Raw genomic sequence first — 24,900 nt, forward strand, 5'->3', positions numbered from 1 at the left:
AAATTTTGGTTCATTTAAGTCCAAATCAGACATTTCAGTTCATGCTCATGCTAATGAAATTCAGATAAACTACCCTGGCCGTGGGCCCATTGACTTCTGGCTGAAGAGTACACACAGCTGGATGTCTGTAAATCAGGCAGGACACAATTTCTGCATATAGGTTAATGACTGCTCTGCGTCACCAACATGTCAGAGCACAGACACTAAGCCAGAGACCTCAAAACAGCATTTTGCYTGCCTGGCAACTTTCTAATAAAAACAAAGCTTGCTTTTCTGGCTGTATCACATTACATGATGTGAGCATTTGTAAAGTAGGCTAGACTGAAGCAAAAGGGATAGAGGGAAAATTATACCCTWACTGATGCAGAGTGACTTGGGCTACACAGTCACTTTAAGTTAMCACAAATCCGTGCTGACACCAAAAGAATCAGTTCCATTCTCTCCCCCTGATTTCTCACAGCCACCATAACTCAGTCAGTAGAATTTGCACATCCATAATATGAACTGAGTAAATCATCTAGTAAATTTCTTTCCTGAAAATGTTGCATTACAAAAAACTATGATATTTTTATCAGAAAGATTTTATGTAACTACAGTCTTTATCTTTCTAGAAGAAAATCACCAACAAGGTTCATCACTACATTTCATTCTATGAACAAAATRCATTCAAATTTATCTTTCTGACATGGCAAGTGTAGTTTTAAATCTGGTTCTGCTTGTTTTTATCTAAAATCCAACACTAAAGAAGCCACATCTGCATGACTGCCTTTAGTGTAACAAATACAGTCATCTAAAAGACCACAGTCAGCAAAAGGGAAGTAGCAGAGAAGGTTTAAGACCTGTTGGATGATAACAGATATGAAGCTAAATGATAAAGGTAGCCTAAGTATTTCTTGACACTTTAAATACAAGTTTGGGGAGAATTAGCTGTCATATAGGAGTCTTAAAGTATAAGAAAAAAAGGATCAAGTTGTACTTGTTCATGTCAAAGCTTCTCTAGAACAATGGTCAGCAGTTACTTTGCCTTAGCAGTTGATTCAACAAGTTTCATGAGGTCTYCCACAAAAAAGCATCTCTAGTTTACAACCTCCCCCCAAAAATTGGACACTTTGAGCARTTGGTACTAAATTCCACTTAGCAAAATATGAATCTTGAAGCTAAAATTTATCCRAACTATTCATTTGGTTTTAGCATCAAGATCCTTGACCCAGACTATAAATTGTGCTTCAAACACAATGATTTCTTACAGTGATTTCAAACACCTTAGAAAAAAAACTATTTTAAAATTAGCACAGCTGACAAAAACAATTATATTAGATTGATATTACTACAGTATTTTTTATCTTCTTTTTATAAAAAGCATTGTCTCAACCTAGTCCTTTGATTCATAACACTGTTCTTGTGTTTGTTTTTTGTGCATTATAACAATAAGCCTCCTGCAGTGTTGTAGTTTATAAAGTACAAAGAAAGCAGTAAAGAGTCTATTGCTCTATTGCTATATACTTMTATTCTACCACAAGGTAATCTCTTTAAACAAAAAAAAAAAATGTACTGCCACCTTAACATGGTGTGGTATACATACATACATATATAGTCATCACCACCAAAAATCTGGCTCAATATAGCCTTTTCTCTCCTTYGCCCACCATAATCTCTTTTTTATAATTTTGCAGAAAACACTATCTTCTAGGAAGTAACAACAGTCCCTCTACTTAAAACAAGAATTATCACCCGAACTTAAAACCTAAACATCGTAGAAATCAGCAACAAAGCAATTCACACACARAGCAAAACCAGTGTTTCTTCCCAAACCTTCCCAGTAATTTCCTCCTTTGCATTTTACCCGGTACATTCCAAATCATTGTTAGAATTGCATGAATCTTATGTTTRCAGACAATCTCACAAAATTTAAAATCAAGACAAAATTTATGATCATTGTAAGCCCAGGCTGGCTCATAAGAAAGCTTCCTGGGTCTCTTTAGCGAGGTATTTTACCTAAAACAACCCAACAGAAATACCTCCAGAATTCMACACACTAGGTATAACCTCCATGTCAACGTTCTTATCTAAAATTGACTTATTATATGTTGCAAATAGGAGCTTTTGAGATGGTATATCTAGTAATTTACTGAGGCTTACGTCCTGCACATACTCGATCATTTTAATTCAAAACTTACYAATTTTAGATACAAGAAGACCATGTTCTGAAAAAAGACACTACAGCTTGATGGATAGCATTTGCAACTCAAAATGGATAAACTAAACTTAAAAAATTAATACGAATATATTTCAAAATAGAAATACCAAAAGGCTGCAAATATTTAAAAAAAAAAAAAGTTAACCTATTTTGCCTTTGAAAATATGGCAGAACCTAACCATAAAAATTGTAACAGTCAAATTCTATGAAAACCAGGTTTTCTTTTTAAACCTGAAAATAACTGAGCTGTTCAAAGGTAAATATTAATCATAAATAAAAAGAACTTACCTTCTGGTCTGTTATTTTTCCTTTTTAGCCATTTTTCCACAGTTTCTGCACTTACACTTTCTGACACAAACTCATCCAGTACCTGGGGGTGAAGAGAAAGATACGCCTTCACTTTTTCATCTGTTAAGCCTGAAAGAGAGAACATTATTTGATTACATTATTGGTACGGACTCCCTCATGCAAAAAATACCTAGAGACCAGCAAGAGCCAATATCCTTTTGTTTAACACACTCAATGATTTTTTGACTATTTAAATAGAGCAGACAGAGCAAAATCCAGCAAAAAAATGAGCTTTCATAGAGAAAATAGTAGAAGCAAAGTGCATCCATACAAGATATTGTGTACAAAAAGTCCCCTAAATGGGATACAAGTAAACATTACCCAGGAGAAAAATAGCCAGGTAGGAATTCATAACCATGACTGTGACTATAATTTTTTTTTATTTCCAAGATATACAAGATTATATAGTGATAAAGAAACTGGTTAGAAAGAAGAAAAAGAGCAGGATGTCTCATAAAACACCAAATTCAGTATTCTCACTGTAAATGGCAGCAAAATCAACACAAACTGTTATGGAACACTGAAATCATATTCATTTTTCAAATACTAGAATTACTTAAGTTACTTTAGATGTAAAAACTACTTTCACAGGCATACTTCCATCACTTTACTAACTTAGTTATCAAAATAAAAATAATTGCAGATAGAGGTCCTTTACAATAACTGTAACAAAAAGAAAACTCCAGTAAACATTTTAGAAAAAGAGGAAAAAATTCAGAATCTCAGAGCCCTGACATTCATAAATAAATTTTAAGATTAATAAAATTATAATCTGATTATACATTTCACAAATCCCCCAAACAAAATGATGGCCACAGGGAGGCGAATCCAGCAGTGCTGAGACTTTCCAAAGGGGGAAGCAATAAAAAAACTGTCCTGAGGGACCTGGGTCCAGGCTACCAGAGAGGGAAGCCCAAGTGCAAAAGCCTTGATGAGATCTGAGGAAAAGTAACAACCACTTGTCAGTGGTTAGACTCTAACTAAGCAGTTTTCTCTTGTGTTTTGTGTATTTAAACGCAATAGTAACTTATCCACAGAAATCAGCCAAGGTTCATCAGAAAAAGAACTCCCTTCTGCATAACTGACCTCTTTCAGAGAGTATTCATGCTACAAAATAAGTTTAATTCGCATACTTCATGCTTTGCACAGTATCAGAATGTGATAAACACAGCCATAGTGCAATTTCAGTGCTGGTMAATCATGGTAATATTTAAGATCTCTTACAAATGTTTACTATGAAAGCCTTTGGGAAACAGTACCACAGGACAAATCAACAGCTCMCCTCTGCAGGGTGACAACCACCTAAACCACTTTCTTCACACCAGCTGCACCACATCACTCCACCACATCAGCCCCACCACCTCAACACTGGTCTAAATTATTCTTGTTCTTAACCTAGAGGCAGCAGCTCCTGTTGGATATCATTGACTCAAATAACAACATTGCCACTTACAGGCAATCCCCCATATCTGAATCACCTGAATAAGAACTAATTGAGTACCCTGATTTTCATTAGCAAAGAGGGGTTATCCTAAATCAATAAGAGACGCAGATAATCAATAAGTGGGGTGAAAACAAGCAAAACTCTACTACTTTTACTGTTTAACCTTAGGTGATAGCTTGTAAATTTAAATCATAATGCAGATATTAAGTACAAGTGTCAAATGAACAAGAGGATTTTAAAGCCAATCACCTCATATTCTGAAAAAAAACAAACTCATTAATATAATTTTGTAATTTGTTCAAATGAGAAAAATGTAGTACCTTGAAAAAGTATTTCTCATTTCATAGTAAGAAAATTTGAAAAGGAAACATGTTTTAAGAATCATTCAAACGTCATCAAAATTTATCTGCCCTGTAAGTTTTACATAAAAACAATAAAAACAGCTTGTACAATGTCTGCTACTTCTAAGATGTCTTTAGACGGCAAAGAAACTTTTYTGCTTCTAGAAAGAAACTAGGACCTGAAAAGACTGTAAAACTAGCAACTGGAATTCTGAAAGGGTTGATTTGTTTCTTCAGTGAAAATAACCTTTCTTTCTTGATTCAAACATTAATAAGTTGTGGGTTTTGTAATAGATACATCAAAATCCAGTAAAATGTCAATCTGAAATAAGACTTCAGTCTACATGTTTTAAGTTTAATACCCAGATATCGTACAACTTCATCAGCCTAAAGGTATAAACTCTGTTTTAAGCTTATAGAGAAAAGTGATTCATGGAGCTGATATAAGAAATCCTAAACAGTCTCTAAATTACCCTTCTTTATTTCACTAAAAGGATCTGCACAGACRTGTTTTTCAATGTGGGATTTGTAGATAGGAGCAAGAACAGGATTTACAACTATATTTACAGAGTTGAAAAGGAGTAACTTAAACCTATTATCTATATAGATTAAGACAAATTTATCGGTTGGCTCCTAAATGTTACCCTGCTGCGCTGGAAAACACACACTGCAACCATACACAAACTCCACAGCCAAAACCTGCAATTACACATTGTAACTTCAGAAAACGTAGAAATAGCAGCCTTTTAGAAGACATTGGCATGGTTTGTATTCTTTGTACATTGAGGCTAAAGGGCAAAGATGTTTGAATGGAGAAACATTTTACAGCTGTGCAGAAGCAATTATTTTATGGTGTATATAAAGCCTTCTACATGAATACACTTGCTCTCTTGAGCGTTCACATGTTCCTGAAAACTTCCAGTACATGTATTTTTGTTAAATATTATTGACCTCTCCATTGAAACGCTGCAATCCCTTAACTCTGAAATATGAAAAAAACCTATTTGACAATTCAGAGGCAATGATTAATAACATTTAATAACATTTAAATAAACAGAACAGTAACACTCACACCCACACTCAGTAAACAAAAGTTTATCATGCCAACCAGGTGTCATTCACAGAATCACAAACAGAACACAAGCCAATGCTTGTTATTAATTTTTCTGTTACTCAAGTATTGGTCTCAAGTATTTGGGGCAGCAAACTTTTCTACATTCATTCAAATCACATCAGAAATATTTCTCTACTACTTCTTTCCTCACTGCTACTTCCCATCACCTCCAGGAAGGCCAGGACTTCTCTCTTCTTGTTCATCAGTCCTTGTGTGGAGTATCAAGTGTACACATCAACAGTGTAGGACAGCAAAGGAAAAGGCAGCAGTGCACACATCCATCMCCGTGCTGGTCTAGACACTTGCTCACAAGCAGCCCAAACAGAAGTTCCCCCCAGGTATTTCCATGCACCCCCAGAATGCATTGCCTCTTGTATCAGGAACCCGCCTGTCCTCTGACAGTTATCAAGAGGGACCATCACTCAGGAGGGCTGAACTCTGCCAGCAGCCTCACACTCTGCAGGCCAAATGCAGACTGGAAAAATGCTTCTGGGAATTAAAGGAGGAATATAGCATTTGAATTGGATGTCCATTCGTTTCATTTATGCAATGGATTTTGCCTTCCTTAKATCCGGTTCAATTACAAACTATTTGCCTTCCATACATATATCCTGTTTAATTAAAAACACACCAAACCACCTTTGTCTCCCGTATTCTTATTTTCAAACGACAAACTCCCATTTCAGTGTTTCAGCACATTTCAGTGCTGCTATCTTTCTGACACAACTTGATACTGTCGTGTTTTATGTACATATTAACTACTTGTTCTGAATTTGTGATTAAATAATGAAAATTAAGATAAAAAATATCATGKGAAAGGACACACATATAAGCTCTTCCTTTTTTCATTCCACTCTGAACAAAGAGTAGGTGAACAAACAGCTCCAGCTGCCCGCCACTTGCCAGMTCAGCAGCTCCTCACTTTCTGACCAGCACACCCATTTAGGTTGTGTAGATCTCAATTTGAAACGTTCTCTTCTCATCTGCTTTTAAAAGTTTGTTCATATGTACGGAAAACATTAATCAAGGTGGGTTTAGTTTTTGGGGTTTTTTTTGKTTTTTTTTTTTTCATTTCTAGGCTACTCATGTCTCAACAATAAGTGGAAATACAACTTTCCAATAAATGCTGGGGTTTATGCAARTGGTACGCCTTATTGTGGGTTTTTCTGTGTATCTCATTTATTACAGTGTAAGATGATGTAAAACTCACAAAGCTCAATGCAGAGTGCAGAAGACAGCCTGTCCTCCCAACATCACCCAAGAGGCATTCCTTGATCAGCAAAAGGCCTTTTTACTGCCAAAGGAAATGACCTTTCTAGCAGGACATTCATTCTGGGAGATTAAGAGTGAGAAGTGTATATAAAATGATAGAACCAATTGTATTTACTTGTAATATTTCTATAAACTTATGTATTGCTGCAAAAACAAATTTAAAAAAAAACCCATAGCCCTTTATGAAAAAAACATAGTCCTCTTTTTCTACTTTGCMTATACCTGAGGCTCAAGCTATTCATCTCATTTGGCATAGCTCATGTCAATTTATTAAAATTTTGGGTTAGTGTTTCTGGTTTGGTTTTTTTAAATGGTAGCGTTTAAGGGTTTAATTTTTTAAATAACTCCCTGACTTTCAATTCAGCATGTATGAGTGATTTGGCATCACTTTTGGGGTTTTTTTTCCTACCCAAACAATGAAAAACAGTTTCTTTTTCACTGGAATTAATAGAAGAAATAGATACARTTGAAGCCAAAATTATGGGTGGATTTCCTTCTTTTTTTTATTTAACTAACAATAGAAAGTACAAATTTGTTACCAAATAGTACAGTCCACTGTGTCCTTTTACATGATATTTTATTGTAGTAACTAGAAAGCCAAAACCCTTATGAGAGTCTGGTTCAACAAATAACTATCTTTTTAGTGATCCTATGACTAATACTKAAGGAAGATACTTCATTTCACTGAGGGTGAAGAATAAAAAAACCTTTACCTGAAGATAATTTAGCTAGTTCAGTAGAGCTACTTAAAGAGGAAYACTTATTCACGTAGATTATGAACCAACACAAGAAACTATATTTACTCTTTATTTATTTCAACAGGGTATCAAGACTCAATCATTGGGGTTTCAGAACCATAACTAAAACTTTGACTGTTTTTCTAGTACTTCTACTAAAAGCCAAACAAAGCCAAAGAAACACGCAGCACCACCACCTTCCAAAATACCTCTGTTTCTAGGTCTCATACAAAGTGAGTACTGCAGGCTGCTTGATAGTGATTGCCTGACCTGCTCAAGTCTACTTTCACCTTTTGATCTACTAGCAAAGCGTTCATTTCAACAACTCCAACATTTCATTTAAAATAACATAAATTAAAACCCTAAAGAGATCAATTGCTTTCACAGAGCAATCTCCCACTGTCCAGCGTAAGCACACCAACATTTCATTAGCCGAAATCTGTAACACTAAAAAAAAATACTAATTAAGATATGAGAAAATTAGGAAACATTTGTTACAGCCGGGAGTACTATGCAAACAGATAATTTTACAGGTACCAACACAAACATTTTTCCAGAAGCCTCAAGTGTGTCACAATAGTATCAAAACAAAATGTGTATTCAAATGACCAGGAAGGAATAAACCACAACAGTGGAAAAAGTTCATAGAATWGAAAGATTTTTATAACAAATGGGATCAATATTCACCCTGTTAATTACCAGCATCCTCATAATGCCTATGCTGTCCTCGTAAGATAACAGAAATATGCTCTTTGGAAAATAACTGATTATGAACACTTTAAAATAAAAGCATAAAACCCTAGGTTTTCTATCTTAAGGAACAAAATGGGTTTTTAGTAGATGTGATATATTATACCAAATTCAGCGTCTTAAAACTTACTTTACAGTGAGATTTACTTTAAGTTATAATTGTACTACAAGGAAGCACTGTAGGCTAGTCTAGACCAGTAAACTGAATAGGTCTAGACCTGAAACCAAGTGGCTTGTAAGTCCTTCATCCTTACAATGAAGCTTTTTTTGGTCTCCGATAATGAAACTGAGGGAAAACTGAAAAGTTGATTGCCTGCTTGGAACCATCCTGGCCTGAACCTACTCCAGAGCAACATCCAGGAYGTGCCCAGGGTATCACTAGCTGGCTCGGACAATGCAGTGCAAGAAGCATCCCAGACAAAAATGAAATTCTAGTACATAAGAAAGCTCCTTCACACTGTTTAGTAAACCCAGATATAGCATAGCTGGGTTTAAAAATAAACTGAGAAACAAAACCTCCTTCAAGCATCAATTATCAGTAATTATGCCTTGTCTTTGAGCCAGTCCTCAACAGCCTTTCTTTYAAGAAAAAAATATTTAATAAAGTATAAAAAAATCAGTAGACAGTCATATTTTTGCTTTCAGCTTTTTATGCTGCCTAAAATATTTAAAACATTTCTTAGATATTAGATAACCTGTGTAGTACTGAATCGATTAATGGCTCTGCTCTCTGACTCTTAATCCATGTCACACTGCACTCTCCTCTGAGAATAGCTTCACTGAGCTCAGTACAAAGCAGAGCTGACTGTGAATGAGCTGAAAGAATTGAAGCCTAGAGCTATGTTTAAAAATCTGCTCCATTTAGCAACATGAGTCACACACATCATTAGCAATTCTTGCAATTTTTTCATTAGCGTTGTGATATTTGGTCTTTTTTTCTAAAACCACTAGCTTAATCAAATCTCACGATGAGGCAAGACTTTTAATTTTCACCTAAAGTTTCTGGTTTCCAGGCTGGGGGGCACATGGGGAGTCAGGAAAGAACGGATAAAAAACCGATGAGGCAGCCTAATACTTATCAGGGTCAGCATTATATCCCAGAGCAGCTACATTCTGAAATCCAGCAGTCATTGCTTCCCTCAAAACCTTTGCAACTGTCTTTGAGGCATTTGACACATCTTTTGCCTATTTAGACAGGATGCAATGCTTTGAAAACACAGTCAGAGCATACATTGGTCAGTGTAAAAAAACAGGTGGATTTCATGTATCAAGAAAGCTTTTACTAATAAACACGAAAGGAATTAAATGTTGTCGGTGCTGCATCTGTTAACACTGGAAAAAAAAAAAAAAGTAAAGCAAACAAAAAAGTCCCACCACAAATTAACTTGTTTGGTTTAATAAAAAATTCTTCCCTGGAAATAGAGAAACAGAGTCACAGCAAATATGGGCAAAGTCTTAGTTTCTTCAAGTAACAGTATACCGTACTACACGGAAAACTTTCAAGCCAAGAGAAAAAAGTATTATGGTGATAAAGCATCATTTGAAACAGAAAACAACCTTATCTCAAATAAAAGTGAAAAAATGCCTACTTTGAAAATATTTTTTCTCATCTAAAATATCAAAATTATGAAGAGAGAAGTGTAACACTTCCTCAAAATCAGCACTCGAAAATAAATATCATACTTGTATGAAAARGAAGACTTGAGATATCTAAAAGTCATCCAGAGGACCTATTTTGAACACAGCTTTGCTTGTGTTCTCCTTTATTTAAAGCAGTTTTGTCCCATCTCTTACTTACACAAAGATCACCTCTCTGTGTTTTTCTACAGAACTTTATAAGTGATATTTGTAGTTATTCTCAAAAGCATTCAAGGCATGTGTGTACATTGCTTCATTTGGATTAAGCATTAATCCCATTAAATCAATCCCTTCTTTGTTCAAAGCATCAGGATTCAAAACCACAGGCACAGTCAGTTTTGAAATATCCTTTTCAAGTCAGACTTTTTATCTTAATCCATTTAAGTACACAGGAATGTAATGTGACCAAGTGCCCAAACTCTCTGAAACCTGACATTACTGGTCTGGCAAAAAGTATAATCACTAACAAGAAGCAATCAGAGTGGTCAAACCTCTTTTGATTTTTCTTTTCTTGAAAAATCAACTCACGAGCTTGTCTACGAACAGCTCCATTCACCTTTTTCACCCCTCCTCCTCCMAGTCCTGCCTGCATTGCCAGAAAAAAACCAATACACAGCTGCAGCATATCAGCAGTGAAAACAAATAATGCACTACCTGAAAGCACCTGACTGCTGATTTGGGGATTTTAAAAGGACATATGTTTGTTTCACAGTTAATAAATTTTACTATTAAACATTTCAAATCTTCATTAAAAGATGAATGTTTAATTACACCAGCCTCCAGTCACTGCATAAACCTTCAGGCTCTGTATCCATGTGAATGACAGCAGCCATGTGACATCTCAGCCAGGATGCCAAGCWGCACTGCTGAAGTTTTAGAGAGAGAAAATAAATACCAGCTCAGCTAAACAGAACTGGAATATGCTCACACAGATAGCATATCAACAACCAAGCATCCTGTGTCCTGTAATTCAAATCCCATATTCCTGATGAAAAAGCCATGGAGGCACTTGAACACGCCAGATGCTGAGCAAGGCATGCACATGAGGGCCTTTAGTCTCCACCAACTTTCATGGTGGTTTTTCTGGTATTATCAGCATCCTGCAAGCCCTAGACATCTGCAGATACTCAGATGCTTATGTCTCCCAAAATCTAACACTCAAAAACTGCACAATACTGGCAGCTCTGAGCACTGTTTCAGTGTTAACGTAAAAAGCAAAAAATCATATAAGACTCTTGATGAAATCAGTTTTCATTAGCTGGAGATAAAAGGTCTATAATCTTTCCATAGGAATTATATGTATGCCTAATGGAGTCAACCTATTCTCAATTTGAATAATCATTTTTCATAGGGTTTGAAAACATATTTCAAACTGTCTGAATGGGATAATCCTGCATGTATACAGTTATGCCATAATATCATATATTAGTTGATGTATGGGGCTATTTAAAACTCTGTCTTACTTTCCTGGTTGAGAGAAGTTTCTCTCCAGTTCTCATTAGCACATTGGAGTAACTCCGAGGAGTCTGTAAAAAGCTTTATTCTCCTTCCAGGTGCATGATGGAACCAAATTTGGAAATTTAATTAACACTSCACAAAAAGCTAACAAAAGGAGTACTGACATGCTCCAGAACTTGCAAATTGTAATAAAATAATTTCAAGCATTTCCTTGAGAAAGTTATGTATCATTTCAGGTTACTGATAAAAATAATTATTAACGTAATTATAAGTAATGCATTATACTGAAGTAGGTTAAAATGTATTTGCAGATATATAAGGAACATCTCAGTATAATTATTTGCCTTTTTTTTCTTTTGTGCAATACACAGAGCCAGGGTACCCTGTCTCCTGCCCAAAGTATACGTGAAGAGTAATGTGTATGTTAATAAAGACAGATACTAAAATACAGTTCTTTATTAACTCATTATGAAAAACATAGTCACTCAGAACTTACACATACTTCATCTCTTAAAAGAGCATATACAGTTGCAAATTTAACTACTTAATATCTAATGATTAAGCAAGGTAAGAATGCCTTAACTCTTCCCTCGAGAACAAGTGYTGGGACCAAGTTCTTGATTTATGTCTTCTCCAGTAATACCTTCTGGCTGATGTAATGTCTTCCTCCCACCTGACACCTAATYCTGAAGTAGTTCCCTTTTTAAGTGAATTCTTCTGGCTTAAAAGTATTCCATTTATTCCATTCCCTTTATTACCAATGTTACTGCTGATTYATTACTTAAAACAAACTCTCGTGAATAAAGTCACATACATGTTTTACAACATACTTACCAATATAAATGTGCAGTCCTGTTTATAAACTGCATCTTAACTTATTCCACAAACAAGATCCACTATGATGAAATCTTTGTGGGACACAACATGGTTGTGCCAAGTCTCACTGTTATTTCACTACACTGGAGACAGAGAATGTCTCTCCTTCTGAAATAAGCACCCCACTTTATCTTAACACTTAAATTAGTAGGACAGTTTCCCAGAGCACAGGACTCTCTGAAATAACATCTATGCACAGTCAAATAACACACTAAGCAACAAGACTGGACACCTGAACRTCTCTGCTTTGGTGGTGCTAGGACTGTATCTGCAGCACCACAGACCAGGATTTGCCATTCTTTTTTAATCCTCCCCCCACCAAACTTACAGTCTTAGGATGTTTAAAGAGAAACACAGTCAAAATCCTTTACAAAATGAGAAGATAAAAAACCAGAGAAATCAGTCACTAAAAAGTACTAATAGAAAAAATATAACACAACCACATCGAGAAAGGTTTGATCTGGTTCATCTGAAGGAAGCTCTTCAAAATCAAATCATGCTAGCCCAGCATTTTTTCTAGAGATCATGGCAAAAATAAAACATTTAGAAAAATATACATCTTAGTCTAAATGATGAATATTCAGCAACTCCTTCAAGTCCTTTTTTATCYAGGTCATTTGTGAAGATGTTGAAGAGCACAGGGCTGAGGACGGAACCTGGTGGTAGCCCAGTAATGACAGGTCCCCAGTTTGACGTCACCCCTTTCACTACAACTCTTTCTGCCCAACCCATGAGCCAGCTGCTCACCCATCACATAACACTATTATCCAGCTGCGTGATGGACATTTTGTCCAGAAGGATCCTSTGAAAGGGAGCATCAAAAGCTTTGCTGAAGTCCAAAACGGTGACTATGCACAAGCCTGATGAGTTGTTGAATGGAAGATTTCAGACAGGACGCAAGGAGCAGGCTGCAAGGTKCTTTTCTCTTTTGATCTGAAGATTGGCCCTGATATTTACAGGTTCATTTGTTTTAAGACAGATAAAAAGTGCTGCCAAGATCCTGACCTATTGATTAACACAAAGGGTCTCGTCTGCTAGATGTACATTAAGCGTAACAAATTGAAGGCTGAGCAGCTGGTGCATATCTTCCTTYAAAAAAGACATGTTTTTAAATAAAAGACTAGGCTGTAAAAGTGTTTATTTTCCATTTAGTCTCTTCAGGTTACTAATGGGTATAAAATGGGTGTACCTATAAAAAAAATAAATAAGACTTAAAAAACCCATTCTAATTGCAGTATCAATTTTTCTTATTTTAGCTTCCAGCAACTCATTTTTTTCTTTCCTATTTTAACGATTACCTTAAAAGAGTTTTCAGCATTACAAACTAACTCTTTGTAAAGGTATCACTGGTCTAAATTAATAACATCTATCCTCTTTACAAAGTGGAACAGGATCATTTTTCTAAATTTTAACACTGTATTGTTACAACATTTCACAATTCCAAAGACATTTAACCCCAAGTCTYCATCAARTATTCCTACAGTAGTTCCAGAAAACTCTCTAACCTAACTCACGCACCTTGACAAAAAATTCAGTATCTACAACTAGAAAAGATCTTTTAAACCATAAAAGCTTCTAAAAATCAGTTTTTGTGAGAGACTCTCACTTTATCGCTAGAATGTTACATCACAGAGTACATCACAGCCTCCCTTCATTACCAGTAAAAGTGCTACACAGCAGATATTTTAGCAATAAAGTTGAAACACAAAAAGTTGGCATTATGTAATTGATCATGGAAACTGCTTTATACACTACATTTTATATTACTGTAAAATATAGATTCAAGATGCCTCTTTATACAAAATTGAACTCTGACTGACATTTGAAATTAAAAAAAAAAAACCTATTTAATTCTTTTGTGGGGAATAGAAAGCCTACCTTCAGACTAATTAAGCACTGGAAGTAAAGCACTGACTCCATCAAACTGTCAGAAGRAAGTTAGAAACTCCAATTTATGTAAAGCACTATCAGGGAAGAGAATTATTTTCTTTTTTTTTCTGTCAGCTCTGTTTTCAGCTGTATAAATGAACAGAAGGAAAGATGATTTTTCAGAGATGCCATCTCTGCTCAATTGTATGGTGATRGATGTAATGATATCTCTATGTCAGTAAAGTACAGCCTAGGAAAAGCAGTAAAATTTGAGATATTTAAAAGAATATGCTGCTGAAGCAAAGGAGGTTTGAAGTGATAATTAAATACCGCATTACATACACTTGTACGTTACAGACAAGGACACATTGTGCAACCCTTATTTGCACTGGTGAACACTTACAGGAGTAGTCCTATTGACGTCAGTGAGACTACTTATGTGGGTAAGAGCTCACTAACATGTGAAGCATTGTGCAACAAAGCCCCAAACACGTCTCATTCCACACATTGTTTCAAGCTTTGCTCCTCAACCACAMATTTTTCTCTAATTGTGTTAATAATATTATTTCGCTAATATTACCACTCAGAAAAATATGTGGGAGCATACAACTTGTTTAGTGGTATCTGACATAGTCTAATTTTTCAGCTAGACACCAAATCAGAGGCACATAAGAATTGGAGTTTCACCGAGGACAGCAGGCACTTCCAGAGATCGTCACCCARTCGACTCCCTGCTCCAGCAGGGTCACCTGTAGTGGGTTTCTCAGGGTCYTGGTTTGTCAGCTTTGACTGTCTCCAAGGATGTGCAGAGAYTCCACACCCTCTCTGTGCAGTCTGTGCCAGTGTTCAGGTGTTTTTCTCTGTTCAGGCAGAAATCCCCATGTTTCAGTTTGCACCCAATGCATTTTGCCTTCTTGCTGGGTACTGCCAAGAAGAACCTGGATTCATCTGTTTTRCTTCTTCCTTCATTAAATAAGATCCCCCACTGAGTCCTTCTTTTCTCCAGGCTGAACAGTCCAGTCCCAATCATCTTTATGGCCCTTTACTGGACTCACTCTACCATGTCCATATTTATCTTGCACTGGGGAGCACAAAACTCTGTCCAGGACTCCAGTTGTGCCTCACCAGGGCTGGGTAGATGGGCAGGATCATCCTTTGACCTGCTGGCAAAGCTCTTCCTAATCCAGCCCTGTGAGGGCACACAGCTTGACCAGGTTCAACAGAATTACAGGAAGAAATGCTACAGGGACTTCTACTTCCKGGCAGGTGAAATAAATGAAAATACCTTCTACTAACTTGGATGTTGGCACCACAGAATAAAAAACAACATACAGCATTGGCTGCTTTTCCCAAAGCTTTCACTGCTGTGGCARTGCTCTACGCAGGCAATCTCATCTGGCAAAGCATCTTCCATCAATACTATTTTAGACAAGAATTCAAATAATCTATTTGTTACTATTTTAAGAATTTCTTGTTGGCAACCACYGTAGAACAAAGACGCAGTGTTTCAGTCATGCCCCTAGTTTTTATTATAAAGCTTAAGCAAATGCCAAGAATTCAAGGCTAGTTTCAAAAATTAAAAAAGAGCAGCTGCATCTTTTCCCTGTCCTTCTCCTCTTCATCATCTCCCCACCCTCTTTTGTTTGTTTTGGAGACAGTGTAGCTCACAAACACGTGTTCACCTCCAAAAAGCATCCTTAGAAGAAAAAGGAACAGGGAAGTGGGGGAGAAGAGTTGGAAAGAGCAGAAGTGAAAAGAAAACAAGAGATGAAAACTGAGAACTTCTATTTGTACAGGATTTGGGAAACAAATTTAAAAGAAAAAATCCCACATTCACAGGATGCATGTCCTGCACTGTGCCTTTGCTATAACAATTTATACAAACTTTTCACAAGCAAAAATTCTAAAGTACTCAATGAGAAAATAAATCCTGGTGGAATCACTTCTAATAATCACTTTGTAACAACCTGGATTTGTCTAAAGCCTATTTGAACTTGGCCATTGACTACATTCAAAATACATTTAAAAAGTTTTAGTTATGTTCATAGAAGACAGACACTATAACACACAATATTGAGGCACATTTCCACAGGGCTGGTCATAAATTTTCACTTTAATGTGTTGCAGTACTGAGGGCTGAGATTCTGATTTCAGTCCAGCTTGCTGACCAACTAAATAGTTCTCATGAGCCCGTGATAGGTCCCTTACAATATCATAGTAAACCAAAATTTCTAAAGCCATACCTAAAAAAATCACATTGATAGTACATAAACATAATGATCCATTGCCAAAACTAGCCAGTTAAAAGCTGTATCATAAAATATCCAACAGGAGAGGTACACAAAAGGACTTAAAAAATTTCAAATTTGACAAAATAAAGCGATTTAACAAATAGGTAGCTTTCCACATTTTTAAAGTCCTTCAGATTCACTCTGGGAAAGCCTCCAAGACTGCAACTTCTGTAGGCTGGAGAATATAAATTTTCATACTATTCAGTTTAACTGACAGTGACATGAAAGATCTGGAGAAAATCCAGTGCACCCAAKATAACTAAAAAATTACTCCATGTTGTACGGCAAGAAAAATGGCAGCAGGAGGTCTCTCAAGSATATCGTATCAATGACAAAGTGCAGTCATAAATAACAGTACATTATTCTTTCTCCTCTACTACCACTGTCACATTATTTTACAGACTAATGGCTTAGTAATTTTGTGAACAGCAGTTTTGAGGACTTAATAGTGCTGGTGCTGTTCATGTTACTACACGAGCTAACAAAAGTACCTGATAGTGAAACTCATCCAAGCCCCTGGCAGGTCTTTCCAGCAAACAAGTAATCCTGCAATGCATCTGTTTAAATGACTGTGACACACAAACTTTACCTTTGTTACAAGATATCCAAGCATTCCAAAGCCAGTAGACACCAAATATTTTCCTAAGTAAGTTGAGTGCACTTAGCATGACAGCAGCTGGGGAAATTTTAATCTGTATGGATTTTTAATTGGTTGGGGGAGGGGTGTGTGTGCAGAGATTAGTAAAAGGAACAAAGAGGGAAGCAAAGGGTAATTAAAAATGCATCGACTCAAATTCTTTAGGCACAGTCATCTTCTCATGTGACAGACAGGCTCAAGAAATACTGGATATATTATCAGCAGGAAAAGGTCACAGGGCTACATACATGGCTACATTTTCACCATGGATAAATGGGCAGAGCAAAGCTGGGAAAAACACAAAGACAGTGAAGAAAAGAGAAGAGGCATGAGGATGAATACAGGTCCAAGAGTACAAAGACTATTCAAGAGGTAAAGGAACGACTAACCAAAGTAGTATAAAATTAACTAGAGAAAAATAAAATCAAACCAAACAAACAAAAAAAATAAACCAACCCAAAACACAAACTGACAGATTTTGCCAAAATCGAGCTATCCTGTCTACCTGTGTGACCCTTTATGTTGTAGCAAAGAGTGAACAGTATGAGGAGAGCAGTAAGTAGTCCAGGTTGAGGGAGGGCAGATTTCTTCATACAGAGACATTGATAACCCCTTCTGGTCTGCAGCGATTGAGATTATAGCCTAAAATATGGAAGAATGAATGTGTGCCATTAGAGAGGCCGTGCAGCTACACTGACTTGCAAATGCATAATGTACAGAAAAGATCAGCTAACACAACTTTCTGGGTACAATAAATAAGTACTTTTTAAAAATATCCAAATACAATCAATTCATTTCTTAGAAGTAGTTGGAAAGTAGAATTTCCCAAGAAACATAACATTCTGATATACTGAAATTTGGTTCCATTTTTAACCAGCATTAAACAGACAAATTCATAGGAGTATAAAAATTTTGGACATTTTTGCTTGTTTCTCATTTTACTACTTAGCACTTTAATTATTTTCTTTAGAATTCTGAAAGATGTAAACTGAATTACTTCCTCATAATCTTTGTATTAGAACTACCATGTCTGTACTTTCATTTCAACAAAGCTGCATTTTCCAGAATGTACAAGTGGTGATAGCCCACATCTCCATGCCACTCAAAATTCCTCTATTATGCAATATGCAGACATGTGCTGCTTACTTTAACTTTCCTTTCTAGAAGCACTGGAGTGAGCTAAACCTTACTAATTGATTTATTTGGCAAACCATTAAGGAAAATAGATTACAAGTAATGTGATCTTCCTTAGAGTCAGGCAAAGAAAAAATAGGGTGAAATCAAGCAGTGTTTTTCAACCCGAGAAGTCTACCTAGTCAATCTGAAATGCCACCAAAGAGACACAGACAAAGGGGAGTCAAAACTGCTATTCAAGAACAGTTTTGTGCACAACCATCCCTCGCTGAGCATTTACATGTTTAATTACGATCTTTTAAAGACATAGTCAATGTTTATAAAAACCATCATTTAAAAATAAAAATATTAGAAAACTGGATTAATATTTGCAGATAAAGAACAGTATAAACCTGAAGAAGAACATTTAAGAAGAATGYTTTTGGAAGACTAAATCTCAAATATCTATCACCTGTGATAAATGAAAAATCAGTGGATTTACTGATGCAAAAAATAATTACCTTGAATAAAGAATTCAAAGAGGAATATAATTTTTCATAGAGTTCAATACCTGCTAGGTTACATTAATTCTTAGTTGCTTTAATTTTGCAATTAAGAATMGAAGTGAAAAAGCACAGGGTAATTTTTTTGTAACCATTAAGAAAATTAGCAAATTCTATTTGTTGGAGCTCTCCAGTTAATATTAAATCTATTTTGAAGTTAAAGTGTTTTTACAAAGAGTATCAACCTTTAGTCAACTATAAAACATGTCCAGGATAATTTCCAAACTTGTAATTACTACAAAAGRTGGAAATACCTGGAGCTTGGTGGACTTTTGGAGGGCAGGGTGAATTTTATTTGTTGAGTTTTTATGGTAGACGGTAATAATGCATTCTTTGGAAATCTATTGTATTCAACAGCATTTTCTTTATCCCAGAGAAATTGTGTTGTAAATGTTCATAAAATGTATATATAGCACACACTTTATACAAAGTGACAAAACCCAAGAGAATCAGCTGGAATTTGAGTAATTTCCATAAGAAAAATTTTAACTAAGGAAAATTGTAATCCTAAGCAATCAGCATGATATTCTGCTTTCTCCTGTCATGTCTTTGTCTTTAAAAGACAATTTAAAATGATAATGGCCAATAGCACATTATTTCAAGTTAACATACATACAACATAGCAACTGATTGAGCTTCTGGTTTGTGGTCATATTCATTTCAAAAACAAAAAAAAATCCTTGGTAAGAGTTCAACTGATAAGAGACTCCTTGATATTTATCTGGGAATATATAAAAATGGGATGAGCATTTCTCCTGYTATTCAAACTGAGAAAACAATTTTCTCCTCTAGTATTCAGGAAAAACATCTTTGAGCTTTGCTTTCTTTCATCCTCAGGACATGCATCTACAACATATTCCAATCTATCTTAATTTCTTGTAAATCAAAGAAAGTCAACATGAAAAGTCTCAGGATACACTGAGATCTGGTCATTACTTCTGTGACCAGAAGAGTGCAGAGGAGTGCCTAAACATCTATGAGAATCTGAAACTATGGATGGGAACAGTATATTGCTAACACAGGCCAAAAGGAATGACCCAACACAATATTTTATACAACCGCCCGGTAGCAGGAACACCTGCAAAGAAGGTAAAATGTGTACTATGTCACCCTCCATAGCCAATGTTCTTTGAACCAACAACTCTGGAATCCCTGCAGAGTGCCTTAGCCGGCAGGCAGGGAGCTGGCTGCAGGCAGGCGGAGGACGGAGGGAACCTTCTTTGGTGTTAATTGATACAAAGTGACAAAGATAAATGGGGACTTAGCAAAGCATTCCAGCACAGGGACCACAGCACTCCGCGGGCAGCAGGTACACCCGGCTCCAAGTCTGTTCTCATAAAACTGCTTCTGGTCCCCATAGAGTGATGTTTTACCATACAATACACRCGAATGATAACAGTAAGAGGTGGTCTGCTTTAAGAGCATCTCCTAGAACAACTCACATCCATCCACGTGAAAATTGTTTTAATTAGGCTTTGCTTTTAACATGTAAAAGCAAATGATACTAAATTTTTGTCTCAGTTAAGGACGTAAGCTTTCCACTTCCCTAACAGAAATGTACTGGAATGATGGAATGATGTTCTGCAGTTACAATGATAAAGACTGCAAATCTAGAGATCAAATATTACTACTTTGTTACCAGGACCTAGGGATCCCCTTCACTGCCTTMAAAAAGAGAAATGCTGTATAGAAGGGCACTACTTCAAAAAGTTCCTGTACAAAGATCTAGTGTGCAATCATTCTACACACACRCTAGAACAACAGTTCCCTTGATGGTGTTTTAATTAAATTCATATAAATCTACCATAACTTCCTCCTATTACTAAGGATACATAATTACACTTGCCAAACTAATATAGCATTTAATAATTTTATAGATTTATCTGGTTATTCCATAAAAATACATAAAGCTTTTTTCATTTGCAGTATTAAGCAAAAATATTAGCTGAATCATTATAACTATGGTTATAATGTAGTACATAAACACAACACATACCTCCACAGTCATTTCAAATTATCATAGGAATGGAAATAYCGTGGACAGTGTGATGGTTAAATTATGGCAAGTGAATGAACAGTTGGAAGAGTTCCCATTTCAGAGAACTGTTTGACATAAGGTGATAGGCATATACACAGCTTGGTTTGGGAAACATCAAGAAGCAGATGAACAGCCAAATTCATTACACTAAACATGACTCTGACTGTTTTCCTCATGGAGAAATCTCACCCAGAATAGCAGTACTTTTGTTGGGTCATGAAAAGTGAAATTCTTCTTTCCACCCAGTTAGAACAGTGAAGAAACAGCACCGAAAGATACACACTACTCTTATTCCCAATATAGCACTGATATCACCTTGCTTTCATATGTCTTGGTTTCTTTTAAGTAGCATCATAAGAAAAAATGCACTACTTAATTAAAATAAAAATTACAGATGAACCACAGGCACTCACAAAAAAAAACAATCCAGTGTCATGTGCCTTGATATTAGAAGCTGTTTTCTAGTTTAGAACAATTATACTGAAATTAAAAGCAGTGTAATGGCTGGATTACTAGAAGCAGAATCTTCACAACATCCTCAGCTTTTATTCACAAAAAACAGATTGCCTCTGAAGATAGAAAAAAMCAGTGATACAGAGGTTTGTATGCTCTTTAATGTCACTCCTTTTAAAACACGAATCATGCCATAAACAATAACTTGTTCTTAAATGTTTGTCCTCCCACATTTCCCATAATTGAACTCTATCAAGCTGTAAATAACACTGGGTAAACGTATCTTTATTAGAGCCCACAGTCACTACCTTGTTATTTTAAAACAAAGTGAAAACCTGACTTTCAAAACAAGAAAAAAACAAAAAACCTAGCTTTTCTTGTATTTACATAACAAATTTCTTTCTATTTAATTATCACTTCCAGTCATTATAAACAATTAATTAAATCCACGGACATTCAAGAATATAAATTTTATGATCATTTAAAAGAAAAAGAGAAGTTAAATGATTCTTGCACTTTTTTTTTTCTTTTAAGTGTGGAGGAGTCCAAATTACTACCTCATTAYATGCTATAAACTCGCAGAGTTTTAAAATCTTACAGTATTCTTGACACTTSAAGATTAACAGTATTTTAGTCTTAATGTTACAGCTTTAAACTCATACAAAATAAATATTTCACCACTGATGTCTCTAACTGAAAAWCTTGTATATTATTTACAACTCCTAAGAAAAGATCTAACAGTGTTTATACTCGTGTGCACGATGACTTTGCAGCACACATCCTGCATAAACACTTTCAAATGCGATTCGTGYCAGGTCTTTTTAATCCTCTGAAGTACTGCCTGTCTTCCACATTCCCAAAAAAACAGTTTGTACAGCTAAAATTCTGGCTGCTCATAAGCACCCATCTCCATTCATTTAAAGATAGGCTGCGACTGACAACAGAGAGAGGAAAAGTTTCTGTCACTCCTTCTACTTTCCACATTAAGTACATACAGCAATCTACCCTGAGGGCTCAACGCTGATTAAATTATCAGTATGGACAAAAAAAATCTCAGTAATACAGTTACATGAAAGTATATCACACAAGAGGAATATAGGGTTTTAAAGGGTTTGTGATGGGYCTTATGTTTATGATCCTAGCATCTTAAGACCCTCATCTAATTAATCTTATTTTCAGAAGTGTGAAGCATTCTTATTAACTTTCATTGAACTCAATGGGAGTTAACCATACTGTTGCCATGTCCCAAATGTGCAGTCACCTTTTTCAATTCTACTTATCAAAGAAACAGTGTAATTAAAATATTCAGACCCCAGTGATTTTTCAGATCACCTATAAACTCTGAGAACAGTAATAAGTTTTCACACTTTCCAGATCACCCTAAAAAGCAGACATAAAGCTAGTCAAATCAATGCAGTTTGAAACATTTCTAAAACTTTATTGTATTAAATAGATACACAGAACAAATCTTAATTATTTCTAAATTTGGGAATTTATTTGTAAATCCCACTCAACYGAATAACTGCAGAAGGTATACATTCTCAATGAAAGGTATACATTCTCTTCAGTGAGAAASAGGAATACTAATCAAATAACTTTGACTAGAGGGAAATGTCACTGTTTCTGGAAAAAAGGAGTTGCTCTCACAGATTACATATCCACAAGAAAGTATCCCAACACTTTTCACAAAAGCATACTAATAACAGGAATTTAATTTGGAAGCTGAAAACAGTCAAAAGGACAAGAAGTCAAACTTGCAGAGTATACCCTCACAAAAATGTAGTAGATGTTTCAATAATTTTTTTAAATTAGGTATAGTCCTGCAGAAGCCACAGCAGCATTTTTTTATGATAGTTACCCAATATGCTTCAGTTCTTTTGTAAATCCTACCACTTAGAGGAAAGAAAGAATTTACATATTTGGGTAATTCAAACCAGGTTAAAACAAACTGCTATAATAACATTGTGGCTTTCAAGTGGTACAAGGAAGATTGTCAGTTTAAATGAATTTAAATCAAGGGTGTCCAAGACTTTTCTGTTTGATGTGCAGGCAGTGCAAAACAACAGCTAGAGGCTCTAGGCAACAACTCTCCCATCACCCCTTCATGGCTTCCTTCTAATCCACATGTTGTATTTCTACAGTCCATGAAGTTTGAATTTGTAACTGTAACCTCACAATATCTTTTGAACTACACCCTCCTATTACTCCTTCGTTTTCTTTTAAGGTATTTTCTTCAGTACTTAGGAAGAAAGAACATKTTTTGCTAGCCACTGGAAGGAAAAAACCAGCCAAGATAGAACTGCACATTCAGCACAGCTTCATGAGCAGAAAGTCTTTCTTATCAAACCTGATTTCCTTTTATGACAAGGTAACACACCCAAGTGATCAAGGGAAGCCAGTTGATGTAATCTTTTTGGATTTCAGTAAAGCTTTTGATACTGTCTCTTACAGGTTCCTTCTGGATAAAATGTCCAGCCCTCAGCTGGATAAACACGTCATGGGACGGGCGAGCAGCTGGCTGATGGTCAGGCACAAAGGGTTTTAGTGAATGGGGTGACATCAGACTGGSGACCTGTCACCAATGGCAGGCTCTACCCGAGGCTCTGTGCTCTTCAACATTTTCATAAATTACTTTAATACAGAACAGGAAGGGATACAGAGCAAATTCACTGATGATGCAAAACTGGGAGGAGCTGCTGACTSCCTCAGGGGCAGGGATAACCTGCAGAGAGATGTGGACAAATTAGAGGGCTGGGCAATCACCAGTGACAYGAAGTTTAACAGGGGACAGTGGYGGATTCTGCACCTGGGATGGGACAACCCTGTACAGACAGGCTGGGGAATGGGATGCTGGAAAGTGCCATGGATCCTGGTTACTGACAAGTTGAACATGAGCCAGCASTGCTCTGGCAGCCAGGAGGGAAAACCCTGTCCTGGGGGGGCATCAGGCACAGCATCACCAGCTGGGCAAGGGAGGGGATTGTCCTGCTCTGCTCTGACCTGGGGCAGCTTCACCTCCAGTGCTGGGGGCAGCTTTGGGTGCCAATGTAAAAATGACATTAAGCTCTTAGAGAGTGTCCGAAATATGGCCACAAGGATGGTGCAGGGCCTTGAGGGGCAGSTGAGGTCACTTGGTCTGTTCAGCCTGGAGRAGACTGAGGGGAGATCTCACTGCARTTACAACTTCCTCATGAGGGAAAGAGGAGAGGCAGGCACTGATCTTTGCTCTGTGGTGACCAGTGACAGGACTYGAGGGAATGGTCTGAAGTTGTGTCAGGGGAGGTTTAGGCTGGATATCAGGAGAAGATTCTTCCCCCAGAAGGTGGTTGGGCACTGGAACAGGCTCCCCAGGGAAGTGGTCACAACACCAGCCTGGCAGAGTTCAAGAAGCATTTGGAACAATCCTCTGGAATACATGGAGTGACTCCTGGAGATGGTCCTGTGAAGGGCCAGGAACTGGATTTGATAATCCTTGTSAGTCCCTTCCAATTCAGCGTATTCTGTGACTCTGTGATTCATCTGCTGCAAGTTAGCCCAAGCTTTCCATGGGACACTGACCATCTGAAAACATCAACCCCTTCCCTAAATTGCTCAATATTATTTTGAACAGTTGAATTATAAGCAATGCTGGCCTACCTAGTATTTTCACCAAGACCATATCCAAAACATGACCTGTTCTTTCCAAAGCTTTCACATTTACAGTCATTATTTTGTACAAGAATAGAAACAAGAATGCACAACAAATGTGCACTACAATATCC

The 24,900-nt window shown here is 36.5% G+C and overlaps 1 protein-coding gene across 1 annotated transcript in view; it reads right to left on the reverse strand.

Moving 5' to 3' along the window:
* PDE10A (phosphodiesterase 10A) overlaps window positions 1-24,900 on the reverse strand; it is a 166,435-nt gene that overhangs the window by 88,763 nt on the left and 52,772 nt on the right. The window contains exon 2 of the mRNA XM_057370497.1: window positions 2,486-2,614. Coding sequence (XP_057226480.1) covers window positions 2,486-2,614 — 129 coding nt within the window. The remainder of the gene's footprint in view (window positions 1-2,485; window positions 2,615-24,900) is intronic.

Source organism: Malurus melanocephalus, unplaced genomic scaffold (assembly GCF_030028575.1).
Source record: "Malurus melanocephalus ecotype Western Australia unplaced genomic scaffold, MMel_1.1 scaffold_5, whole genome shotgun sequence".
Lineage (NCBI taxonomy): Eukaryota > Metazoa > Chordata > Aves > Passeriformes > Maluridae > Malurus > Malurus melanocephalus.